Source organism: Centroberyx affinis, unplaced genomic scaffold, assembly GCF_046629955.1.
Source record: "Centroberyx affinis isolate AG114_WGS23_722 - 3 ecotype Tasmania unplaced genomic scaffold, CSIRO-AGI_Caff_v1 ptg004603l_1, whole genome shotgun sequence".
NCBI lineage: Eukaryota > Metazoa > Chordata > Actinopteri > Beryciformes > Berycidae > Centroberyx > Centroberyx affinis.
Window position 1 is genome coordinate 63,191 of NW_027282215.1, and position 23,121 is coordinate 86,311.

Below are 23,121 nucleotides of genomic sequence, written 5' to 3' on the forward strand. Positions count from 1 at the left end.
GAAGAGGAGAAGGCGGGAGAGAAATGTTAGAAGATGGAAGGAAAAGAGAAAGATGGTGAAGCAGATGAGACAGAGAGATCATGAAAAGAGGACAGAGAAAGGGAAAATGTTGATGGATAGACTGGGTGGATGTTGTAGATAGAGCTCTTACATGAAAAATGGAGGTACGAAGGAGGAGTAAGAGAAGAATGGTTAAAATTGAAAATAGAAAACACAAAGACAAAGGTCAGGGATTTACCTGACACTCTTATCCAGAGCGACTTACAATGAATACTACCGTAAAATAACCTTAAAGGTCCAGTGCAATGAGAATTGCATTTCTCAATTTCATGGTTTCATTTAAAAAGGTTACTGTTGATCTAAAGTTACCCACATTATTATAACTATCAGGAATGTGGAAATCTGACTAACAGCCTTTGAAAAGCTGTCCCTCTGGTTGTCAACAGAATCAAACAGAATCAAATTTTGAATCCCAATCTACTTCCTGGTGTAAATGATGTCACTTACACCCAGGCTTTAATGAATGTTCTAAGTGGTCGAAAGTAGGAATCAACTGGATCCAACTGATTCATTAAAACCTGGGTGTAGGTGGCATCATTTACACATGGAACGGGAGAAGTAGAAGAAGATAAGAGATCCATTTTGTTAGAGAGCAAGGGGGGGAGGGCAGAGAGAATTACCAACAAGAGAAAATGAATTGGCTTGAAGTATCTTTCAACAACTTCACATTTTAACCGAGCGACATCATAAAACTGTCAGTGGTAGTGATTGATTTTGGCTCATTTGTTCATTTGTTGTGTGTAAACATCCTACTTTCATTCATTATCCCTTTAAAGTGTCTCTTAGTCAGTGCTGAGGGTGGAAAGTGGAGAGGTTTTATCCCAAAGCAATACTTCTGACAGGGTGAATGGGTTCTTGAGTGTATGTGTGTGTGTGTGTGTGTGTGTGTGTGTGTGTGTGTGTGTATATATATGCGTCAACATGCACGCATATGTGTGTGCAGGTGTGCAGTGTGTGTGTTTGACTGTTCATGCCTCTCCAGCTGCATTAATAGGGAGCGTGTGTGTGTTCATAAACTTTGTGTCAGTCCTTGAAGCTGAATGTAAAGGCATTTGTGATCCTGTGTGTGTGTGTGTGTGTGTGTGTGTCTGACAATGTTAATGGCTGTGTGTGTGATAAATGGTGGAGGTTATTTAACTGCTGGTGACAGGCGGGGGGCAGAGGTGGGCTGACGGCTCCATACATCTCCTCTAAGTGGATTCCTCTCCAGCATCTCTCATCTCCCCATCAACTGCACATTTACCTGCCTGATAAATGCTCTTTCTGCTCTTTTAACTGTAGCGTGTTTCACATTGTGTGACCAAGCTGAATCTTTCAACTCATCTTCTAGTTTGATGGATTATTTTCTGCGATTTTTTTAAGCGTAGTTCATTGACACATTTTCTAAATTAACTGTTTTTAGCCATACACTGGAATTGTTTCATTCCAAAATTAGACATCTAACATCTGAGAAATGTAAGGTTTACTCTAAGTTACTGGTTGCATAAGAGTGAAATGCATTATCAATGGCTGTTGAGGTCATTTGCTGTCTTGAGAACCGGTTTGCACGTTAATTTTTAAGAATGCGGTCATCCCACTTGATGTTGAGCAATCGATATCAGAATTAATTTTTTCTCAAAATAGATATTTAGCATATTGGAGTGTTTTAACTCCTCATCTTCCCACCTGATGAATAGACTTTGGGGTCTTCAGGAGTAGTTATTTTCACATTTATTCAACTGGTTTCCTATGAGGAGTTTAATTCGAAAATGATATATCCAACATTTGAAAAATGTAACGCCTGCTCTAAGTTGCTGCTAGCATGACAATGAAACTCATTCCCAAAGGCTGTTGAAGTTATCAGAAGTTATTAGACTTTGGCTTGCAAAATGATGTCATTTTTAAGGATGCTATCATTCCTATTTTTTTAAATACTGAGCAATGAATGTCAATGAAAGTCAGTTTTTTTTACTCAAAATGGAAATATAGTAGAAGTGAAATCTTACAGTTGTTGAAAGGCTCTTTCAACCTCTCATCTTCCTGCCTGATAAATAGTCTTAGGGGTCTTAAAGTGTCACATTTACACATTTTTAACCACACTGGTTACCCTTTCACTATAGCTGTTGTTAAAACCTGTCAACTCTCCGTCTTCCTGCCTGATTAATGCTCCTCAGGGTCAAAATGGAGTCAGCAGAGCAAGTCTTCCTTTTTTTTTTTTTTTTTTTTTACGGCTGATCATTTGTTAATGTTGACTTTCTTTCCTTTTATTTTACAGCACTTTGGAACTGTGTCGAGTAAAAGTGTCATGCAAATATAGTTATTACTTCTTCTTTTTTCATTTATTTTTATTTTATCGCTTGAATGAATGGCTTCATTCCAAAACATATTTATCCATTTTGGGGGGAAAAAATACCTAGGTTCATTGCTCAATATGTCAAAAAATACAGAAGATTATATTTTCTCAAAAGTTGCTATTTTGAAAGGCAATGACCTACAACAGTAATTGTTCAAATGGGTTTACATTTAGTGAATTTTATGTTCAAGCCCCATCATTTTGTAAGAGTAGGTGTCCAATTTTTCAAATGGTAGATATGTCATTTTGGAGCAAAACTTCTGTTTCAAACACAAATGGATTACATTTGTCTGTCATTACAAGATAAATCCCCTGCCTATATCCTTCCTCCATCAACTGCCAACTCTTTCAATAGAAGATCTAGTCTATAAAAGTGCTTTTTGTCAACCAAGGGCTTTTATCTTTTAAAAAGTACCAGAATTTGAATTAGTTTTGTGCCAGCAAAACTACTGTATGTTTCAAAAGCAGCATAGTAATAATGACAAAGCTGTATAATTTTTGTCATTTTTAACTTTTTTAGTCTAAGTAAACAAAACAGATCAAATAAAGCAGAAGAGCAGAAATCTCAGACTGTGGTTGGCTGCTGTATGCAGAGGACCGTAACCAGAATGAAGCCTGGCCTGTCCTGGAGTTCCTACATATAAACCACAGGGTTAAAACACAACTAGTAATGGGAATCCTAATGTCAGGACCGAATGTATTTGACCCTGAGCCAGCGGTAGCCTGGAGCTTCGAGAGGAGAGATTGTGATCAGAAGGTCACCAGTTCAAATTCAAGGAATGGTAAGAACGCTTTGAGTGAAACCTGGAAACTGGAGAATTGCTATAATAACCTTCCCACCCATCCCATAATACTCTGGTGCCCTTGAGAAAGACACTTAACCCCAGACGACTCGAGTCCAGTGGAGCTCCAACAACAGAAATGAGAAATGTGTAACACTGTAAATGCAGCAGGGCGTTACTGAACAAGAGGATCGGTGCTTGATTAACTTTAACGACTCACTCTGGTTAAGTAAAGGTTAAAAACTTCAGTAATCGTCTTTGAAAGCTTGTCTAACACTGCACCCCTTCTGAACAGTCCCAGACACTTTGATAACTGATCATAGAGTGTCTAATCATCTCAATGAGTCTATTAATGGGACACATGGATATTGATCCCTAGACTTGTCCCAGGTGTGAATGGTGCCAGTTGTGTCACCGTTTGTGTCCTGAAGTGCCGATGGGTGTGCAGTTTTTGTTCCAATACAGGGGGGGGAATTTGGGGTGGAAAGTGAGTTTTAAAAGTCTTCAGTCTCAACACTTGATCAAGTAACTGCTGAGTCATTCCCACTGAGCACTAAACGTCATTTCAGCATCACACCTAGTCTGCTTTAGCTCTCATACAGCACAGGATCTTTTTTGACTATGTCTAGCCCAGTTTTAGACCAAACAGTACATCACATACCAATACATTAGTGCATATTTCAGCAATGCATTAACAGCTGTAAATATTGAAAATGTGCCCCAGAGACGTTTAAGATGTAGACATAAACTAAACTTTCACTTTTAAACCCTATGTAGCCTAATAGCCTATGTTTACAACCATTTAGACGTCTTTTAAAAGGCTAATCAACATAAAATTGCTCAGTGGTTTGTTACTTATCAACAACCCCATCTACCCCCCGCAGATATCGGTCATTTTGTGCTATGGGGCAGTAAAAATGTTACTTAGTGCCCCTTTGAATGTTAAAAAAAATCCACTAACTAAATGTGGCTTAACGTCCTTGATTGGCACTGGCACCAAGCCTGGGATGAGGAAGACCTCTGTCAGCCTGATTAGAGTTTAAATAGTGAGTTTGTAGAGCTGCTTCAGAACAAGAAATATAAAACATTTTCAGTCAGGACCAAAATGAGTTAAAAGAGACAACTACTCCTCTTGTACAAAATGATTGACTCCTAATAATCGATTGGAAAATACTCCCACAGAATGAATGAAACAGAATTTGCACAATTTATGTAAGTTTAGGATATTGGATAACTGAAGTCTTTGACTGACAAAACATTTTTACAGACTAGATTCTGTATAGTTTAGAGGTATTGAATGATGAACTTCAGGTAATGCTTTTTTCCCCAACATGGCTATTTACAGAACATGTTCACAGTATATTTTTGGACCCAGGCTTATTTTACTCTGGATATTGGTGGTCTTAGCATTTATTTTTGCCATATTGGGCTGGGTCTCAGTTAAAGAAACGGCGGCCGGCAGTCTGAGGAGCACAAACAAAAGTTAGAAGATATTATCTGAGATGAAAAGTTACAGAGGTCTGATCACGCACATCTACATCATTAGCCCATGTATGGTCGGCTTGTTTGACAGACTCATCTGTAGACACACACATACATAAACACACACACACACACACACACACACGCACACACACACACACACACACACAGAGCATTTATATAATAGTCTCAATCTGGTACACACACATAGGCACACACATGCACAGGAACAGGCACACACACACACACACACACACACACACACACACACACTCCCATCACACACAGGAGATTTCCCACGGTGGGTTCCCTAAGGTCCATGAGGTTCCTTGGGAGCATCCTGACATTATGTGTGTGTGTGTGTGTGTGTGTGTGTGTGTGTGCGCGCGTGTGCATGCGGGCGATCCTGTGGGTTTGTCTCTGTGGATGTCTGCACTTCTGTGTATGTGTGTTTATGTACATACAGTATGTGTGTGTACAAGTGTGTGTTTAAGTGAGAACACATACTTACTTAAGTGTGAGTGAGCTGATTTGTGTGTGTGTGTGTCTGTGCTCATGTGTATCCGCATGCATGTATACGTTAGCCAGTGTAGTCATGTATGTGCATGAGCGAATGTGTTTATACGCTGTGTGTGTGTGTGTGTGTGTGTGTGTGTGTGTGTGTGTGTGTGTGTTCAATGTAACAGCTGGTATGTGAACCAGCCATAAATTCCGTTTGAGGTTTCTTTTACATTGTGCATGTTTCTGGATTCCACTGTTACTAAGGCTACCACTATAGAATGTGTCCTGGGTTACCACGGCGACCGCTACAGAATGTTATCGACTCTTCTGTACCAACTGAAATGGTGACAGTTAATGAAGCCTAATTTTACACTCATTTTGGCAGCATCCCTGTCATCACTGCAGATCTGCAGATTCATTTAACCATTAAATCATTAAAAATCGAATGCCCATATTTTCTGCTCTTTGAAAGACAGAGGCGGCAAAGAGGAAATATTTTCTACAGCTGTGCTCATATTAAGCGATCAAGTGAACCAAACACATTATAATTCAGAAAGCAACAGTTACAAAGCCGAGGATGTCTCCAGCTGGGAGGAGCGTCTCCAATTTTTGTTAAAGTGGTAATCCACAGTTCAGTTTTTGATTTTTGTTTTTTTATCTTCGCGACATCTTTGTTGCTCAGCGCTCATCGCTGTGGTGTTTCTGCACTGCACTTCCCAGAGATCACCTGTCAATCAAACGGTGTGGGCGGAGCTTGAATATTGTGTCGATGCAGTTTGCGCTTCTCTTTTCTTTTCTCTGTTCAGCCATGGTGGCTATCGCTGCTCATGCTAACTACCCAGTTCTTCTTCTGCTTAGTCCAAACAAAGTTTACTGGCAAGCAGTTCACTGAATGTGTTTTTCCAAAGTAAAAGCCCTTGTATTGTCTGATGTCGAGACAGTTTTGGTCGCTGTGATTTTGAACTTGTTAACCATTTAATCAAAAACTAACACCAATTTCCCTATGTGAGTAAAGTGCTGGTAACACTGTACACTTGAATGCCTCTTACTCTCAATCTGAGAAGGTTAATACATGACAGCTGTGTGTGTGTGTGTGTGTGTGTGTGTGTGTGTGTGTGTGTGTGTGTGTGTGTGTGTGTCTATTGACATATCAGTATATGCACTGACTGTTTTCACTATTGTTTTCTGTTCTCTGTCAGATGATGGGAAGGTGGTGAAGGCGGTGTCGGTCATCAAAGACAACTGGGACACCGAGGAGATCATTCTGGAGGAGCTGACTGTCTTCCAGGTGAGATGCAGCTGGCGATAAAGTTATTTTGAAGTAAATGGAATTTACCATCAGAATCAGAGTCACCAAATACAATAAACCCACAGGAATTTGTCTTGAAGGCGTTGGTGCAAAAATAAATGGACGACTTGTATGTAGTGACATAAGAAAATATTGGAACACATGGTAGACAACAGGACTTCACATTCAATTCAAGGGGAAAATAGACATGTAATAGACAGTAGACTATATATCACACTATATAGATTTATACATTCAGGGAGTAGAACTTTAATTTCAGATCTAACTGACTTTAACTGAACAGAGGCCTCTGTGACCAAAGGCTGTGGAGAAGTCGCACAAATTTAATGAGAACAGTGAGCTGGTAATTCTTCTGTTTCGTACATGATCTTTCTGTTTTCATAGTAATATTGTCAGGACACTATAGTTCTCATTCTTCCACTCCTTACTCTCGGTTGCTTATAATGTTGTTGATCTAAGAATTTAAGCTGAATTCTACTGTTGCACTCATTGTAAGTCACTCTGGATAACCTAAAATGTAAGTGTAAATAACTGCATTCACTCATTATTCACTTAAAATGTAGTTTTTGTTATTTATTTGCAGCATGGGGGACAAACTGTACAAAAAAGTTTCTTACAAAAACAACATGAAAAGTCAAAACACAAGTTAAGTGGATGGATATGAGTCGTTTTAGCACACATGGGGAGTGCCATCCCTTTCAAATCACCCCCTGACCACAAAGAGGATGTGGAATAATTTAACTTATTTTCCAGCAAATTCCAGGAAAGCCAACAGCCTGTGCCAGTGGACTTTTCCGAAATATTTGAGCTTTTAATGTCTGCCTGTTTAGAATGCTACAAATCAACTTAGAAACTGACTGAAGGGCTTTGGTTGCCAGAAGTGTGAATTTCTTAATGTGACGGCTGCTGCATCAACTCATGGATTTCCCGACGCTTTTATTTTTTAACGGCTTTGCAAGACACGTTAACAGTCGATTTAAAGTTAACCGAAAACCGAGATTTAACATTTAAAAAGGCACATTCAGTTGGTGCCCACCTGTTGGCCTGCAGTGAACACCTGCTTTCAGGAACACCATCCAGTCAGGAAACTTCTCTTCAGTGTATTCACTCCTCCCAGCAGCCTGAATAACTTTTAAGGTCCCGCTACACTGCCAAACACACAGCCACACAGGACTTTTATGGCTAAGAACACACAGTTTGAGTAGGAGCGCTTGTTTTGCTGTCTCCCGGTGCCCATCTGTTGGCTCTGCACCATGTGATGGACTGTGTGAGGCCTTGATTGTAGTTTCCAATGGAACATATTTGACTGGAATAACTCAACTGAGCAGAAAAACAGATAGCAGGGCACATATTTCCCAAGGTCCTCTAAATAAGCTAATGAAGAGGAGAGGAGAGGAGAGGAGAGGAGAGGAGAGAGGGAATTGGTGAAGGTAGAAATGAGAGAAAGGAGGAGAGGAGAAGAGAGGAGTGGAGGGAAGAGGAGATGAGGAAAGTAAAGGAAAGGAGAGGAAAGGAAATGAGAAGAGGAGGAGAGGAGGAGAGGAAAGGAAATGAAAGGAGCAGAGAGGAATGTAGGGAAGAGGAAGAAAGTAGAGGAGAGGAAAGGAGAGGAGAGGTGAAGGTAGAAATGAGAGAAAGGAGGAGAGGAGAAGAGAGGAGTGGAGGGAAGAGGAGAGGAGGAAAGTAAAGGAAAGGAGAGGAAGGGAAAGGAGAAGAGGAGGAGAGGAATGTAGGGAAGAGGAGAGGAGGAGAGGAGAGGAAAAGAGAACACAGGAGAGGAAAAGAGAGGAATGGAGGGAAGAGGAGGAAAGTAGAGGAGAGGAAAGGAGAGGAGAGGAAAGGGGAAGAGAGGAGTGGAGGGAAGAGGAGAGGAGGAAAGGAGAAGAGAGGAGTGGAGGGAAGAGGAGAGGAGGAAAGGAAGGAGAGGAGAGGAATGTAGGGAAGAGGAGAGGAGGAGAGAAGAGGAAAAGAGAACACAGGAGAGGAAAACAGAGGAATGGAGGGAAGAGGAGGAAAGCAGAGGAGAGGAAAGGAGAGGAGAGGAAAGGGGAAGAGAGGAGTGGAGGGAAGAGGAGAGGAGAAATGAGAATCAAGTGAGAGAAGAGAAAAAGAGAGAGAAAGAGGAAATGGAGATTAGGGAACACAGGACGGAGAGAGGGGGAAATGTAAGGAGGGAAGGAAGAAAGACAGGAAAATAAGGAAAGCCACAAACAAACAGGATATCAGATACACATTGTCTGTTTATTTACATGGAGCTTGAAACAGGAACTAACCCATTTCCAGCAGCCTCTCACTACAACAACAACAACAACATGGGTATACCAGCTGGCCATGACCCAGATATATAGCTGCAGCAACTGTTTGGCCTTGTACTGAACAGCCACATGATAAACTGAAATGTTTATCTTGTATTTTTTCTACTCACCGGTGGCTGGATTTGGGCCAGGAGAGGCTGGCTCGCCCCCTGACTGGGTTTCAAAGAGGAGAGGCAGTTAGCTGCGACGTGACATACGATAGCCAGATTACTGTAAAAACCCCTCTTTCTTTCTCTCTCTCTCTTCCTCCTCTTCTTCTGCCTCCATCGTGTCCGATCCCCCCCCCCCCCCCCCCCTGGCCGCTCTGGGTGGTCAGGGGTCATCGACTCCTCCTTTGTGAGTCAATGAAATGCCAAAACGAGTCAGTGAGCTGGAAAAATGGGAGCCGCGGAGTAACTTAGTCCCCTGAAGAAGAAAGAGACTTACTCGGTTTCTAATCTGCATCAGAAGCCGCAACGACCTCAGAGCCGACCGCAGCGTTTAACTTTAGGTTGAGGAATGTTTCAGCCTGCAGTCATTCTGTCACAAAGACGTCTGTAAGGTTGAGATTTCAGTTTTGTTGGAGGATAATACCGCTGTTTGTCTGTCTCTTCTCAGTTGCAGCCCCATTTTGTGATTTAGCCAGATAACACAGCTGCATTTTTACATTAAAAAAAATGCCTAGTGCAGCTTTAAATTAATTTGATGTGCATGTTAAAAGTAGAAATCATGTGCTTTGTCTGATTTATTGGATATTAATGATCTGCTTTGGGTCTGTAGTACCTGAAATTTCATATGTAAGGAACCCATACTCTGCGGTGAACTCCATCTATAAATCTGGACATCATAAACACCTATAAATGTCATATCTAGATCTATATTATAAACGTTATTGTGTGTATGATTGAGTGTGTAAACTCATCAGTTTTCTTCCTAATTTCACACAGAGTCCCACACCCATCCTCAGTATGGAGCTGTCAACCAAGAGGGTAGGTCTATCTGTCGTTTTCTGTCTGTCTGTCTGTCATTTACTCAGAATGGTCTGTGCTGGGATAAAATCTGAACAAAGTTTGAGGAAAAACACAGATTTAATGGCCTTTTGTCAAATAATCAACACATTAAGATTTGGTGCCTTTCTTGTTTCCATGGTGATTTTGATAAACAAGACGATCAACCATTTCGTGTGCATGTATATGTTAAAAAACAATCCATTGAATAGCATTATGTGACTGTTCAATATTTCATTTCATTCCAACATGTCTAATAGGTTATATGTAATGTATTTCCTTCCCTCTCTTTTTGTAACAGTGACATGAGGGACAGCGAACAGTATGGTGCACCTAGACAAATGTACTGACTCTCTTTTTCTTCCTCCTTCCCTCTTCATCCCCCTCTGTTTCTCTCTCCTTCCTTCTTTCTCCCCCTCTGTTTCTCTCTCCTTCCCTCTTCCTCCCCCTCTGTTTCTCTCTCCTTCCTTCTTCCTCCCCCTCTGTTTCTCCCTCCTTCCCTCTTCCTCCCCCTCTGTTTCTCTCTCCTTCCCTCTTCCTCCCCCTCTGTTTCTCTCTCCTTCCTTCTTCCTCCCCCTCTGTTTCTCTCTCCTTCCCTCTTCCTCCCCCTCTGTTTCTCTCTCCTTCCCTCTTCCCGCCCTCTGTTTCTCTCTCCTTCCCTCTTCCTCCCCCTCTGTTTCTCTCTCCTTCCCTCTTCCTCCACCTCTGTTTCTCTCTCCTTCGCTCTTCCTCCCCCTCTGTTTCTCTCTCCGTCCTTCTTCCTCCCCGTCTGTTTCTCTCTCCTTCCTTCTTCCTCCCCCTCTGTTTCTCTCTCCTTCCCTCTTCCTCCCCCTCTGTTTCTCTCTCCTTCCCTCTTCCCTCCCCCTCTGTTTCTCCCTCCTTCCCTCTTCCTCCCCCTCTGTTTCTGTCTCCTTCCTTCTTCCTCCCCCTCTGTTTCTCTCTCCTTCCTTCTTCCTCCCCCTCTGTTTCTCTCTCCTTCCCTCTTCCCTCCTCCTCTGTTTCTCTCTCCTTCCCTCTTCCTCCACCTCTGTTTCTCTCTCCTTCGCTCTTCCTCCCCCTCTGTTTCTCTCTCCTTCCCTCTTCCTCCCCCTCTGTTTCTCCCTCCATCCCTCTCTCCCTCACAGCAACAGCTGTATGTGTCCAGTGAGCTCGGCGTGGCCCAGCTGGGCCTGCAGCGCTGTGAGTTATACGGGTCCGACTGCGCTGAGTGCTGCCTGGCCCGGGACCCCTACTGCTCCTGGGACGGACAGACCTGCTCCAGATACTTCCCCACCAGCAAGAGGTAGAGACACAGATATAGAGAGGAGAGGAAGGGAGGGAGAGAGGAGAGGAAGGGAGACAGACAGACTGGGAACACAGTTATTGGGCTGAGTCACACCAGATCTGCCAATCCTGACACTCACGGAGGAACAGATTATCTGGTAGTGTGAGGACTTTACAGATTCAATCTTAAACGACAGTTCCCGCATGATTTGAGTTTTTTGCTCATTTTTTTTTTAACATTTTCCATCCCTTCAATGTTAATTCTGACTGATTTTACATGCACACGGCACAATTAAAGATATTTTTTTAATCAGTTTAGCCAAACCTCTCAGGCTCATTCACTCCCATTCAATTCCAAACAGCATAGAAAGCAACTCTGAAGACTTCTAATTTGGTCTCCAAAGGTAATCCATCACTGTGAGTGAGAGGCATAAATGCTAATATCAGGCTATAAAGTTACATTCATCATTTCATATTAATGTGCACATTCAAAAGCATGTCGAGAGACGAGATGGGAGGAGCGTCTTACTTCTGCTTTCTGCTTGTAAACAAAGCAAAGTAAAACAAAAGTTTCTGCTTTTTTCCTCTCCAAAATAAATCTTTCAACCAGTAGCTAGGACCCGCCTCCTGTCAATCACAACTCAGTCAAGCCAACAGACAAACCGAAGCAAGACGCTTCCGCCTGCAGCTATGGTCCGTAAAAAGAAACTTGAAAATTTTAAATTAAAGCTAAATTTTACACAATTACAGCTTTGAATTTAAGTTGCTTCTTACTTCGTAATATTTAGACAGCATTTATTTAAAAATATTTGCTTTGAAAAACAACTAAGTCGAAGGAAAAATATCAAATATCTCATGGAAAACAATCTACAGTGATGTAAAACAGTAAGGGAAAGCAGGAAATGAGCAAAAACTCCAATCACCCTGGAACTGTCCCATAACCTTCCCCACTGACCCGCAGACTGATCTATCAAACACTTTTGATATTTACAACTCGACAGTCTTGTATAGTGTGTGGGCATTTAACTGAAGACTGACATCCTGAACTGAAAGAGGAGGAGAAGAGGAGATGGGGAGGAGGAGGAGAAGGAGAGAGAGGAGATTGATGTGGAGAATAATGGAAGGGATGAAGAGGAAAGGATGAAGAAAGAAAGAGTGGTAGAGAGACCTTCAGATACTTTACAACCTACCAGATATAAAGAGACTGGGGGGTTTTGGCGGAGGAATTTGTGGCAGAAAACGACGGCGGGAGGTTGAAATAGGAGGAGAGAGATATGACAACACTCTTTACCATGGCTAAAACAACATTCTATATTTTTATAGCCTGTTGTTGCTCAGCGTTTCTTCATTCAGAATAACAGTAGCTCCATATTTTCACCCCCTGAAGAGCAGGCAGAAGCCCAGGAACAACAGCGAGGAGGAGGATTTAATGCTGCTGTACAACTTTATCTAAAGGCAACTAGATTATCTGCTGCTGTCAGCTATCGTTTAACTGATGGGTCTACTGTCTGCTCCAACACACACACACACACACACACACACACACACACACACACACACACACACACGTACAGGCATACACACAAAAACACACACATAATGCACACACACTGACACTGACCTACAGTGCTTACACTCATATGTAAGCATGAAATTCACGTACACACACTCGCTTATGAAAATACACACTATATTATAGCAGACAGGTCCTCTTTTGGTTATCTAACTGTTTGTGTGTGTGTGTGTGTGTGTGTGTGTGTGTGTGTGTGTCAGGCGGGCGCGGAGACAGGATGTGAAGTACGGAGACCCCTGGAGTCAGTGTCCAATCACAGAGGACGGTAAGGATTTACATATCTCATATGGATGAACTGCGTTTGGTTCAAAGATAGTACTTCCTTCAAGTATTTTCCTGTCATTAATTACATAATTAAAAACCAATGACCATCAATGAACAATTTGGTTAGTATTTAAAGACAGCAGTTTTCCACTCACATATACATTCTGTGATTAATGATGTATTTTAAGTGCCATTGAAGGGAAAGAAGGCGATACTGAGCAATACAGGAGAGTGACATTTCTAACTGTTTGCCTGGCAGTGACTGAATACCAGACGCACATACAAACTAACACTATTAAACCGAAATACATATGATTAAGCAGTCTTAATTCAAAACTCCTGATAAATTCAAACTAGGAAGGAGAAGATGGTATAATGATGCGTCATTTGAGAGGCTCTATTTTAAAATGGTATATAGACATTTAGGATAGAAAGAAATGCGTATGTGAAGTTCATCACTCTTATGTCTAAAATACAGAGGATCCAATATGTGTGTTAGTATTTTCTAATTAAGTTATCTACTATCCAGAGAACCATAATTTGTTTAAGTTTGTGCTTTCATTCATTTTGCAAGAGTGGGTGTCACTTTTTTTCAAATTGTGCATATCTGTTTGTTGAAAAAAAAAAAATGTTTCATTAACTATTTCTGAACTATCATACTGCATTCAAATATACATACATAAAATGTATCAAATATATGTAAAATATCTTCTATTACCACTCTACTCTGCTGGCAGTAGTAGGGCGCACTCTAATGGATATACTTTGCAACTGCAGTTTTCTCTGCAGTAGTGTTTATTACAATTAAGTGATGGACAAAATGTACATAAATGTTATGTACATATTTTTCTTGATTTTTTTGCCTCCCTCTGTTTCTGTCTGTCTTGCTTTTTGTTTTTCTGCCTAATAAGGACTTAACATATTTAATATACAAAATATTTACATTTTTTCCCTCACTTTTGTCTGTACTCTCTGGAGGCAAAGTTGGTGTACAGTGTGAAGGGGAAATAAAGATACTGAATATACTGAATATTTTTCTTTATTTGTCCGCTGTGTCTCTGTCAGACTCGGACTCTGTGGAGGCGAGGCTGGTGTACGGTGTGGAGGGGAACTCCACCTTCCTGGAGTGCGTTCCCCGCTCGCCGCTGGCCGAGCTCAGGTGGACGGTGCAGCACACAGAAACCCAGCAGCAAACTCTCAGTCAGACGCAGGAAAGCAGAGAGGTGAGTGGGAGTTCATTCCTGATCTTCTGTCCATCAGAAAACATCAGTGGAGAATGTCTCAGAGGATAGAGGATGATGTGGGGATGATGTTACCTTCCCTGTTAGAAAAAAAGTCATAAAATATCAACCTAAATGGAGGATAAACAGTTAGACTTCCCTTCTGCAAAGTTTTGTTCCCCGATCAGGGCCTTGCTCTTTTATATAAAGATATAGTAATCCCTGTATTTCTGTATTTATTATAATATTGCAGTAAAATTATCTCAATTGTAAATATTTGAAGTCACAAGGAAACAGTATGTTAATGGTGTCTTGCTTCCATAATTTGATGTATTTCTGGTTGAAACAGGATGTTGTGGCGGGACATAATGCAGGGAAGGAGTGTTCAAAAGTGTTAAAAAGTTCAAAAATGCTTTGCACATAACTACAACAACCACTACAACCCAAACTCTGGAGACGTTAACTGCTAGCTAAAATAGTTAACACATAAACACTTAGACTAGTAGGCTCTGACTAACTGACAGTGGTGGAAGAAGTATTCAGATCTTTGACTTAAGTAAAAGTAGCAATACCACAGTATAAAAATACTTTGTTACAAGTAAAAGTCCTGCATTCAAAATCTTACTTAAATCAAAGTACAAAAGTATTAGCATCAAAATATACTTAAAGTAGCAAAAGTAAAAGTAGTCATTATGCAGAACGGCCCATTTCAGAATCATATATATATCATGTTATTGGACTATAATTATTGATGCATTAATGTGTTCATCACTTAAATGTTGCAGCTGGTAAAGGTGGAGCTAATTTTAATTACTTTTTATACTGCTGGGTAACTTAACCTATAAAAATATATCATAATTTATTAGTTGATTTATAATTTGTATTAATAATCTAAATCTGCAAAGTAACTAGTAACTAAAGCTGTCAAATAAATGTAGTGGAGTAAAAAGTACAATATTTCCCTCTGAAATGTAGTGGAGTAGAAGTATAAAGTAGCATGAAATGGAAATACTCAAGTACTTAAGTACAGTACTTGAGTAAATGCACTTAGTCACATTCCACCACTGCTTACTGAGTAAGGGAAAGGAACATGCCACTGCTGTTGCTTGAAAACCTTGTATCTCCAGAATGTCAGCTTTTCAACACCTCCTCCTCCCTTCTCTTTCTTTCTCTCCTTCATCCTCTTTCTGCTGTCAGCTTCCTCCGAGCGATGACGACCGCTCCCTCCACATGAAGCGAGGGCTGCTGGTTCAACGCCTGGAGCCGGGCGACACGGGCCTCTACACCTGCAGCAGCCAGGAGCACTCCTACACCCAAGTCCTGGCCCGATACCGGCTGCACGTCATCCCCAACCACAGCCTGCACCGGGACCACTATCGGCAGAACCACCCGGCCTCAGGACCCGCTCTCAGCCCCGCCATCCCCGGGAGGGTCGCCGCAGGAGGGGTGGGGTTTGCCGGGCTGCTCGGCCAGGCGGGTCCCCCTAATCCACCGCCTCCTCCACCGGCAGGACACAGGAACTCCTGGCTGGCCCAGCAGCACCCTCAACTTCCTCTGAGGAGCTACAAGGACCTGCACATGGTCGGGACCAATAGTCTGAGCGTGGACGACTACTGCGAGCACCTGTGGTACCGAGAGAAACGCCGGCAGCAGAAACTCCGCACTCTGAAGCTGAAACAGGAGAGCAGGAAAGCCCGGGTGAGGAGGAACTACCCTCCGGAGAGTCCCATCTAGGCACCCGGAGAGGGAGAGACTGTCTGTGGGGCCCAGTGGAGGGGAGACGCTAGATCCTCTACATGCAGAGCACAGGGAGAGGTTACTTCATCATGATAACTGTTTATTAAATAATGCCGGCCGACGGTTTGAGTATTTGACAGCAACACTGTCCCAAAAAACTGCATAGTATATCCCTATCTTAGACAGTTTGAAACTTAGTTTGAACTAAGAAAAAGGGAATGTAGATGTACATTTATCCACCAGTCTCCCTATGTTGGCTTGTTAGTATTCATTGTCATAGTCATGGGAAACCCTTGGCTGCAAGTTTGAACTAAAATTCTGAATTTAAAGAGTAACTAAACCCCAAATCCAAATCTGTGTAAAGCCTGACATCTAATGGTAAAAAGCATGCTACTGAAATTGCCATCTGCTATTGGCTGATCTTTTGTCACCATACATAGAGTACAACAGGTGGCGACATCACCTGTCACCAAAGATCATCTAATTGCAGATGGCAATTTCAGTAGCATGCTTTTTAACATTAGATGTCAGACTTTACACAGATTTGGGTTCGGTGTTTGGTTACTCTTTAAAGTTGTATTTTTTTAAGGTAAAAATATTTGGCACCACAAGGGAAATTTTACATTTGCAATAATTTGGCAATATTGGATCTACTCGTACTAGTATAGATTGGAATAATGAATGAGTTAAACAAGGTGACACACCCTCTGGTGGCCATATTGGAGGTCCACAGCTCTTGGCAACAGAATCTGTGAACAGCCTCTCTGAACGTACGACTTGTCTGTCTCAACAGAAATTAAAAGACATGGTTAATTTCTGTAGTGTTTTTGACTGGGAACTGGCAGTTTCACCTCTGAAGCATCTTGTTTCAGTTAAAATAATGTCAGCTTGTTAGCTAGCTAACCCTGGTATCTGGTCAGCTAACCAGTGTTGTTGTAAACACATCTGATTTGTGCACTAGCTAATGTATCTAGTAGAAACTAGTGTTAGTAGTGGCTAGTAGTCATTGGTTGCTATGCTCAATCTAGCCAAGTTATATATTTCGACATTGTTTTGTGCACAGCCACTCCACTGCACCTCCATGATGACACCAGAAGTGGTTTCTGGGAGATTTGTGCTGCCAAACCATACACACAGGTGCAGATCAATATATATCAGGATCTCATCCGTGGTGCAAACATATTGTATGACAGAAGACTAAACAAGATTAGATATAAGAGGTGAACACTGTCTTTTGTTTGTTTGTCCAATTCACTGCCACATGTTTCACTGTTTTACAGACAGACATTATATTTTATGCATGTATTTATGGTTTCTGTGTGATGTAATGCCCTTCTGTATAGGATCTTGGCTCCACCATGCTAAATGGATTTAATCTAGGCCTCAGTGCAAACGCACACATGAAATGGACTCTTGCTTGAAAATACGTTATATATAGCTTATTAATTCTGCCATGTAACTAATAATTATTATTCACGTCAGTGTATATTATAGAACTCTATTTTTGATAGTTCTTTTCTTTATATACTAGATACTAGTAACTTTATCTTGTGTAAAAGATAAAAAAAACAATTCTGTCTTGTTTATATGAACTTGTGTGTTTTCCCTTAAAAACGTAGGTTGTTATTTAACTCCACAACTCTCTCATAAGCCATGAGATCAACAACTGTGTAATTAAACTGTGTTATTAAACTGTGTTATTTTTGAGTAAGCCACAAAATGATAAGTTACAAGTAAAATAAAAATAAAAACATGAAAGGGTTTTTAATTCATTGTGCAATACATCTCACATACACAGTGCTTTGTTATTCCAGCGTTGGAAAAATAAACCTGATTTTCTTTTGAGTGTTTGTTACCATCTTAAAATAGATGCTACCATCACTATTAGTACTAGTACTGCTGTTATTGCTACTAGCCTACTATTACCACTGCTACTACTACTACTACTATGGCTACTATTGCTATTACTACTATTATTGCTACTAGCCTATTATTACTACTGCTACTACTACTATTACCACTTATACTACTACTATTACAACGTCTACTGCTACTACTACTACTATTGCTACTACAGCTATTACTACTACTATTTCTGCTATATTACTATTAACTATTATTACTACTACTGCTACTACCAGTAGTATTACCATAGTAATACTCATTAATACTACCACTATTATTGTTATTACAATTGTTGTTGTTGTTGTATAGCACTTGATAGTTTTAAAGTGCTGTAAAGTAAAAGGAACAAAATCAGCACAACACTATGTAACAGCATTATTATCAACAGCACAAGTAAGCATTAACAACAACACCATAAGCTCAACTGATAAGATCCAAACTGGCACGAAAAAACTCATTTCTCATTTGTCTTGTCAGTTCCTATATGCCACCTGTTCAATCCCTTATTGTTTCCAGACTAGAAAAGCTTGCTGTGTGGACCCCAAGACAAACATCCCCTCCACAGCCTAAGTGGGCAGCAACAAAAAGCAGTTTGGCTCTGATGCCGCGTCACGTTCAGGAACCGAACCCCCTGGCCAGCTCGTCATTGTTTTCAGCTGTTTTAACATAACAGCCAGCCGCAGGTGGTGGCGAGTCGAGGAAGTGACTTATACTGTCCTACTGTTACATAACCGAGGTCACTGCTGCACTCCGCCTCTGTATATCCTCACCCCATCTCGCTCCTCTACTCCCTTCCTGGCTGTGAACAATGTATTTAGTCTTTGCATCTCTCCCTGATGAAATACATACTGCTCTCTCTGGGGGGCAGAAACAGCCAGAAGGTTAGAGAAGTGGGCTTGGGACTCGGAGGGTCGCCAGTTTGAATCCCCTGTGAAAATGTGGAAGGGAAAGGTAAAGGAGTGATGCTCGCTCTCCCCTCCACAGCTACTATCAGGTGCCCTTGAGCAAGGCACTTAACCTCCACAACCGCTCCAGTGGCCAATAGCAGAAGACTGTGGTTGCAGTTGGCGGTAGGTTTGAGTATGGATGGAGTATGAATGTGAAACAAGGTGCTGCTGAAAAAGAGATAGTGCTCCAAGCTGAAGATTTCCCTGGAGAAATCAAGGATAAAGAAATAGATTGCTGGTTTGAATCCCAGAAAATCTGGGTGAGGAAAGTGAATGGGTAGTCTAACTCCCTAATCCCTTAAAATAACTTTACATTTACATAAATTCACCCATTAATTTGTGCAAAAACACCTTAAAATGAGCTATGGTAGTGATTAATGAAACCCTCTTAAACACCCCCTAAATTTTTAACTGCTCACTTTCTAATATAATGAAAAATTCAGGGAGACAGGACACTTTCTATTAATAACGGAGTAATAACTCTGTAAACCATGCACAAAAATCTCTTAGGGACTGTTCGTTATTTAGGGGGGGCGGGGGGGGCAAAACAAGAAATAATTTGACAATATAAAATAAAATGTATGGGGTTGTAATTTGGAGTTATTAACAGTAGACATAAAACATGCTTTAACATTCATCACATGAATAATGTCAAAATGTCACTTACAGAATTCACAGAAGGACGACAACAAAGAGCAGGAAACAGGTTGGTTCAGAATTCTGCTTCAAGTATGAGCTTCCAAGAGGGGAAGTGCTGTTGATCTGATGGATCAGTGAGAGGAAAATGTTTGTCCCATGTCATGTATCACATCTTCAGAGCCTCAGAACAATGAGCCACAGTCAGAGCAGCAGGTGCTTGCGGAGACACTCAGACAGACCTGTGGCGACACTGAAGAAGGGAGAAGGTGAGGCGTTCTCCTGGACACACTGAAAATTACACACTGATTCTTCATGATTAGATCCAAATGGATCGATTGGGTATTTGGGTTTGGTTTTGTGACTCGCAGGTACCTGACATTACTGGCAGAAATAGAGCAGACCACCGAAGAATACCGCTCCCAGGCCGCTCTTCTGGATCTGCTGGTAGACGCCTTTTTTGAGGTACAGAGCTGTTTGATTCATCTGCTGTTTGATTCATCTGCTGTTTGATTCATCTGCTGTTTGATTCATCTGCTGTTTGATTCATCTGCTGGAACCATGACTGCTGCAAGATGCTGAAACACTGCTGTTCTCTTTCAGGCATCAGAAGAGGAAGTCCTGGGCTCAGACGACAATTAAACAATCAGCTCAATTCATTATATCCATTTTATTATATCAATTATCATATTAATCAATCTTATCATATCAGTCATTATATCAGTAATTCATTATTTCATTATTTCAAGTAATCAATAAAATCACTTCTGCAACAGCAGTGGAGCCTCACATTTTTATCCATTTTGAGCTCATGGTAAAGCACAATGATTGGTCTTTTCTAATCACTGGATTGGTCTTCTTCAAATGTGAGACTGTCTTGTAATGCTTAATACCCCTGAGAATGTTTCACCCATTGAAAACGGAACATGTAGAATGAAACGTATTTTGAAAGAAATGTTTACTTTACCCTACATACAGTATAACAGTTTGTCTTGGATCATCTCATCTCATAAGTCTTATCTGTCATCATATTGTAGTTCATTGCCCTCAGTTACTTTTCTCCATCTTACCTGGGTTATTACATTTTACCTTCATTAATTACATGTTTTTCCAGTCACAAATATCAATATTGTGTTTTTAATTCTACAAGTCAGTCTTACAGAATATACATGATACATGTTTGAATGTCTCTTCCTTGTGAGTACTTTCTGACAACATTGACTAAAGTCCAGGTTAACCAACATGCTGTTGCCTCAGTGTAGAGATGGTATTGCTTGTAGCCATTATTAATCTGCTGCAGTACTGATTTAAGACATGGGATTGAACTGCACTGGATCAAAGGTGAGTCTCCTCACAACATTTGGCCATGACATAAATATTAGAGCACTCTGATCAATTTAAATGCAAGTTTTGCTTGTGAAAAAAATCAGTTAATCTATTATCATAAATAATATTCGGGGTTCGTTTGGTGTCACAGCAACACCAAGGTTTACCTGAGTTTGCAAGTAGTTATTAGTATCTGGACTCTTGTCATAGCAAAGTTTATATATGCTTGATCTCCCTATACAGTGCCCAGAAACACACCTGGTTGGAAATAGACTCAATGCTATTTACATAGAGTCTTCATGAATCAACCCATGAATAGATCCCTTAAAAACCCGTGATACTACCTTACTTTTTAAAGCTATGTTGTTGTTTTTTTAACGGAAAATGTATGTTTATGTAATGGAGAAATTAAGGACATTTTAGGGATAAAATTAAAGGGATTTGGTTGCGGACTCAGTGGCCAACAGTAGGCTACATTACATTTCATTGTATAATAAAATACGCAGTTATTATAATATTGGTAGTTATTATATTGAGTTGCTACAGTATGTGAGTGTGAAAAGTTCCTTCAGCACATTAGCGTAAGTTTATGTAATTCATCTTTCTGAACAGAGGAGGACGCTGCAGGGACGCTGTGACGCTCTTCAAGAAAGTGGTCGCGTGCCCCCTCTCCTTTTAAGGAAGTGACATCAATTCGAAATCAATGCTGCATTCAAATAACCGTGGGAACGATTTGGCGGTTGAAAGCGACCACTCGTTTGGGTTGAAGCCGTCAAGACGCCGTTTTTTAAAGTTTTCTGTCGGTTTTGGTCTATCCTGATTATAATTATTTTCTCCCTGAACGCACATGTACTGAGTGAGTGATGCATTTCAGTTGATGTTTAACACCAAGACCTAATATTGCAACATCAACCACAAACGAAAAAGCCAGCAAGTATTGTGCCCTGCCGTGGCATTTTAATCATGATCACAAAACAACCCATGTGATGAAAATCGTTTATTTTATTCGTTTGATTAGAAATGAACTCATCATTCATCCCTAAACTTGACATGTAGCCTACTGTATTTCCTTGTTTCAAGTTCAACGTTTGTATTCTCGGCTTTCCCATAGCACATGAATGCAACACAATAGTTGGCTTTGAAAGTATGCTGATGGAAACGCGGTTGTTTGGAAACTAGGTTGGAAAATCCGAATTACTGTCAGCAGCGAGGGTAAAGGCGTTTTTTAGTTTAGTACTTTAAGGTTTATTTTATGTTTTTTGAGGATATGTTGTGCACCAGCCAAGGCACACAAGCCGACTTCATGGCTGCTGCTGTCAGTTTGGTTTGCTAGTCTCTCTGCTAACTAGTTAGCTAACGTTAGCTAGCCTGCTTATGTTAGCTTGCATGGTTCAGTGCGGTTCAGTGACTGTCCGCTTCCAGTCAATGAGTCGCATTGTAGTTGGCTTAAGTCACCACACACAGTTATTAGTCTGTTTCTCTGGCACAAGCTGGTTTCAATGAATCCCTGTTTGCTAACACAAGTCGTTTGTTAGTCCGCTTTTGTTTATGCTTAGCGAGCTAACTAACAGAACAATGTTAACTTTGCTAGCTTGGTGTCGCTAGCTAACGGTAACTGTCCAAAGCAGGTAACGTTAATCCGTTTTGTCTGTGTGTTACCAAGGTAGGAGCCAAGTGGATTGTACGTCTTAAGAAATAAACTCCAGGGTCCTACATGGCTGCTCCAACCTTGCAACAGCCCAGTTTCCTACTGGTAAGTCTCTCTTGCTTGTTGTATGCTTGTAACTATTCTGAGAACCAACACATGGTAATTAATAACGGATATAGATGTGATTTCTTGTAAGATGCATTAGTCAAAGGCGTGATTCCCCTCCTTTCATAGAGCTATCAGATATTTAACCGTACCTAAGTGAAATGAATCATTTGACTATTATGTCTTTAACTGTATGTGAGGCCCAGTTGTCCCTCTACCATGTGTCACTGTCTACTGTTTTACTATTTAAGTGGTCAATACGTCTCTGCACAAAATCCACCAAGACTAACTCCTGTACACTGTAATTCACAAAAGGATGGGCTCTTTCAGTCTTCTGTTATTAGTAGTTGTTAATTTGTTGTGATTTTACTCCAGGCCAACCTAAAAGCTGATTCGACCACCAAGCCTCTCCTCCAGCGATGCCAAGATCTGGTGAAGATAATTGATGACTATCCTGCAAAGGTACTGTTACCTAAAAAAGAGAAATGTTACCTCCCCCGCCCCCTGTTTGCTTCGCTCTTCCATGGTGATGTATTTAGCCAGTGTACATTTGTATGAGATTCTGTGAACCTGATTGTATGACGCTTTTGCATTTTGTATTGACTATCTGCTGTGTTCACGTTTGCTGTTGCACCAGAATTTGTTATTCGTTGTAAATGTCAGTGCTCCACTGGCCTTGTTGTGAGGCAGTAAGATGAACTGCAAGATCGATGGGTAGATGCTCAGTCCA

General features: G+C 41.0%; 1 protein-coding gene and 1 long non-coding RNA gene across 2 annotated transcripts in view; both read left to right on the top strand.

The window, feature by feature from the left end:
- Nucleotides 1-16,133, top strand: part of LOC139665527 (semaphorin-3D) — a 79,070-nt gene extending 62,937 nt beyond the window's left edge. The window contains exons 12-17 of the mRNA XM_071544576.1: nt 6,357-6,445; nt 9,708-9,749; nt 10,892-11,051; nt 12,794-12,868; nt 13,933-14,090; nt 15,285-16,133. Coding sequence (XP_071400677.1) covers nt 6,357-6,445; nt 9,708-9,749; nt 10,892-11,051; nt 12,794-12,868; nt 13,933-14,090; nt 15,285-15,821 — 1,061 coding nt within the window. The 3' untranslated portion in view covers nt 15,822-16,133. The remainder of the gene's footprint in view (nt 1-6,356; nt 6,446-9,707; nt 9,750-10,891; nt 11,052-12,793; nt 12,869-13,932; nt 14,091-15,284) is intronic.
- A 5,647-nt stretch (nt 16,134-21,780) lies between these two features.
- LOC139665526 (uncharacterized) lies at nt 21,781-22,859 on the top strand. Its single transcript, XR_011696875.1, has 3 exons — nt 21,781-21,850; nt 22,302-22,391; nt 22,767-22,859. It is a non-coding gene; the product is annotated as an uncharacterized lncRNA (long non-coding RNA).
- Nucleotides 22,860-23,121: the final 262 nt, after the last annotated feature.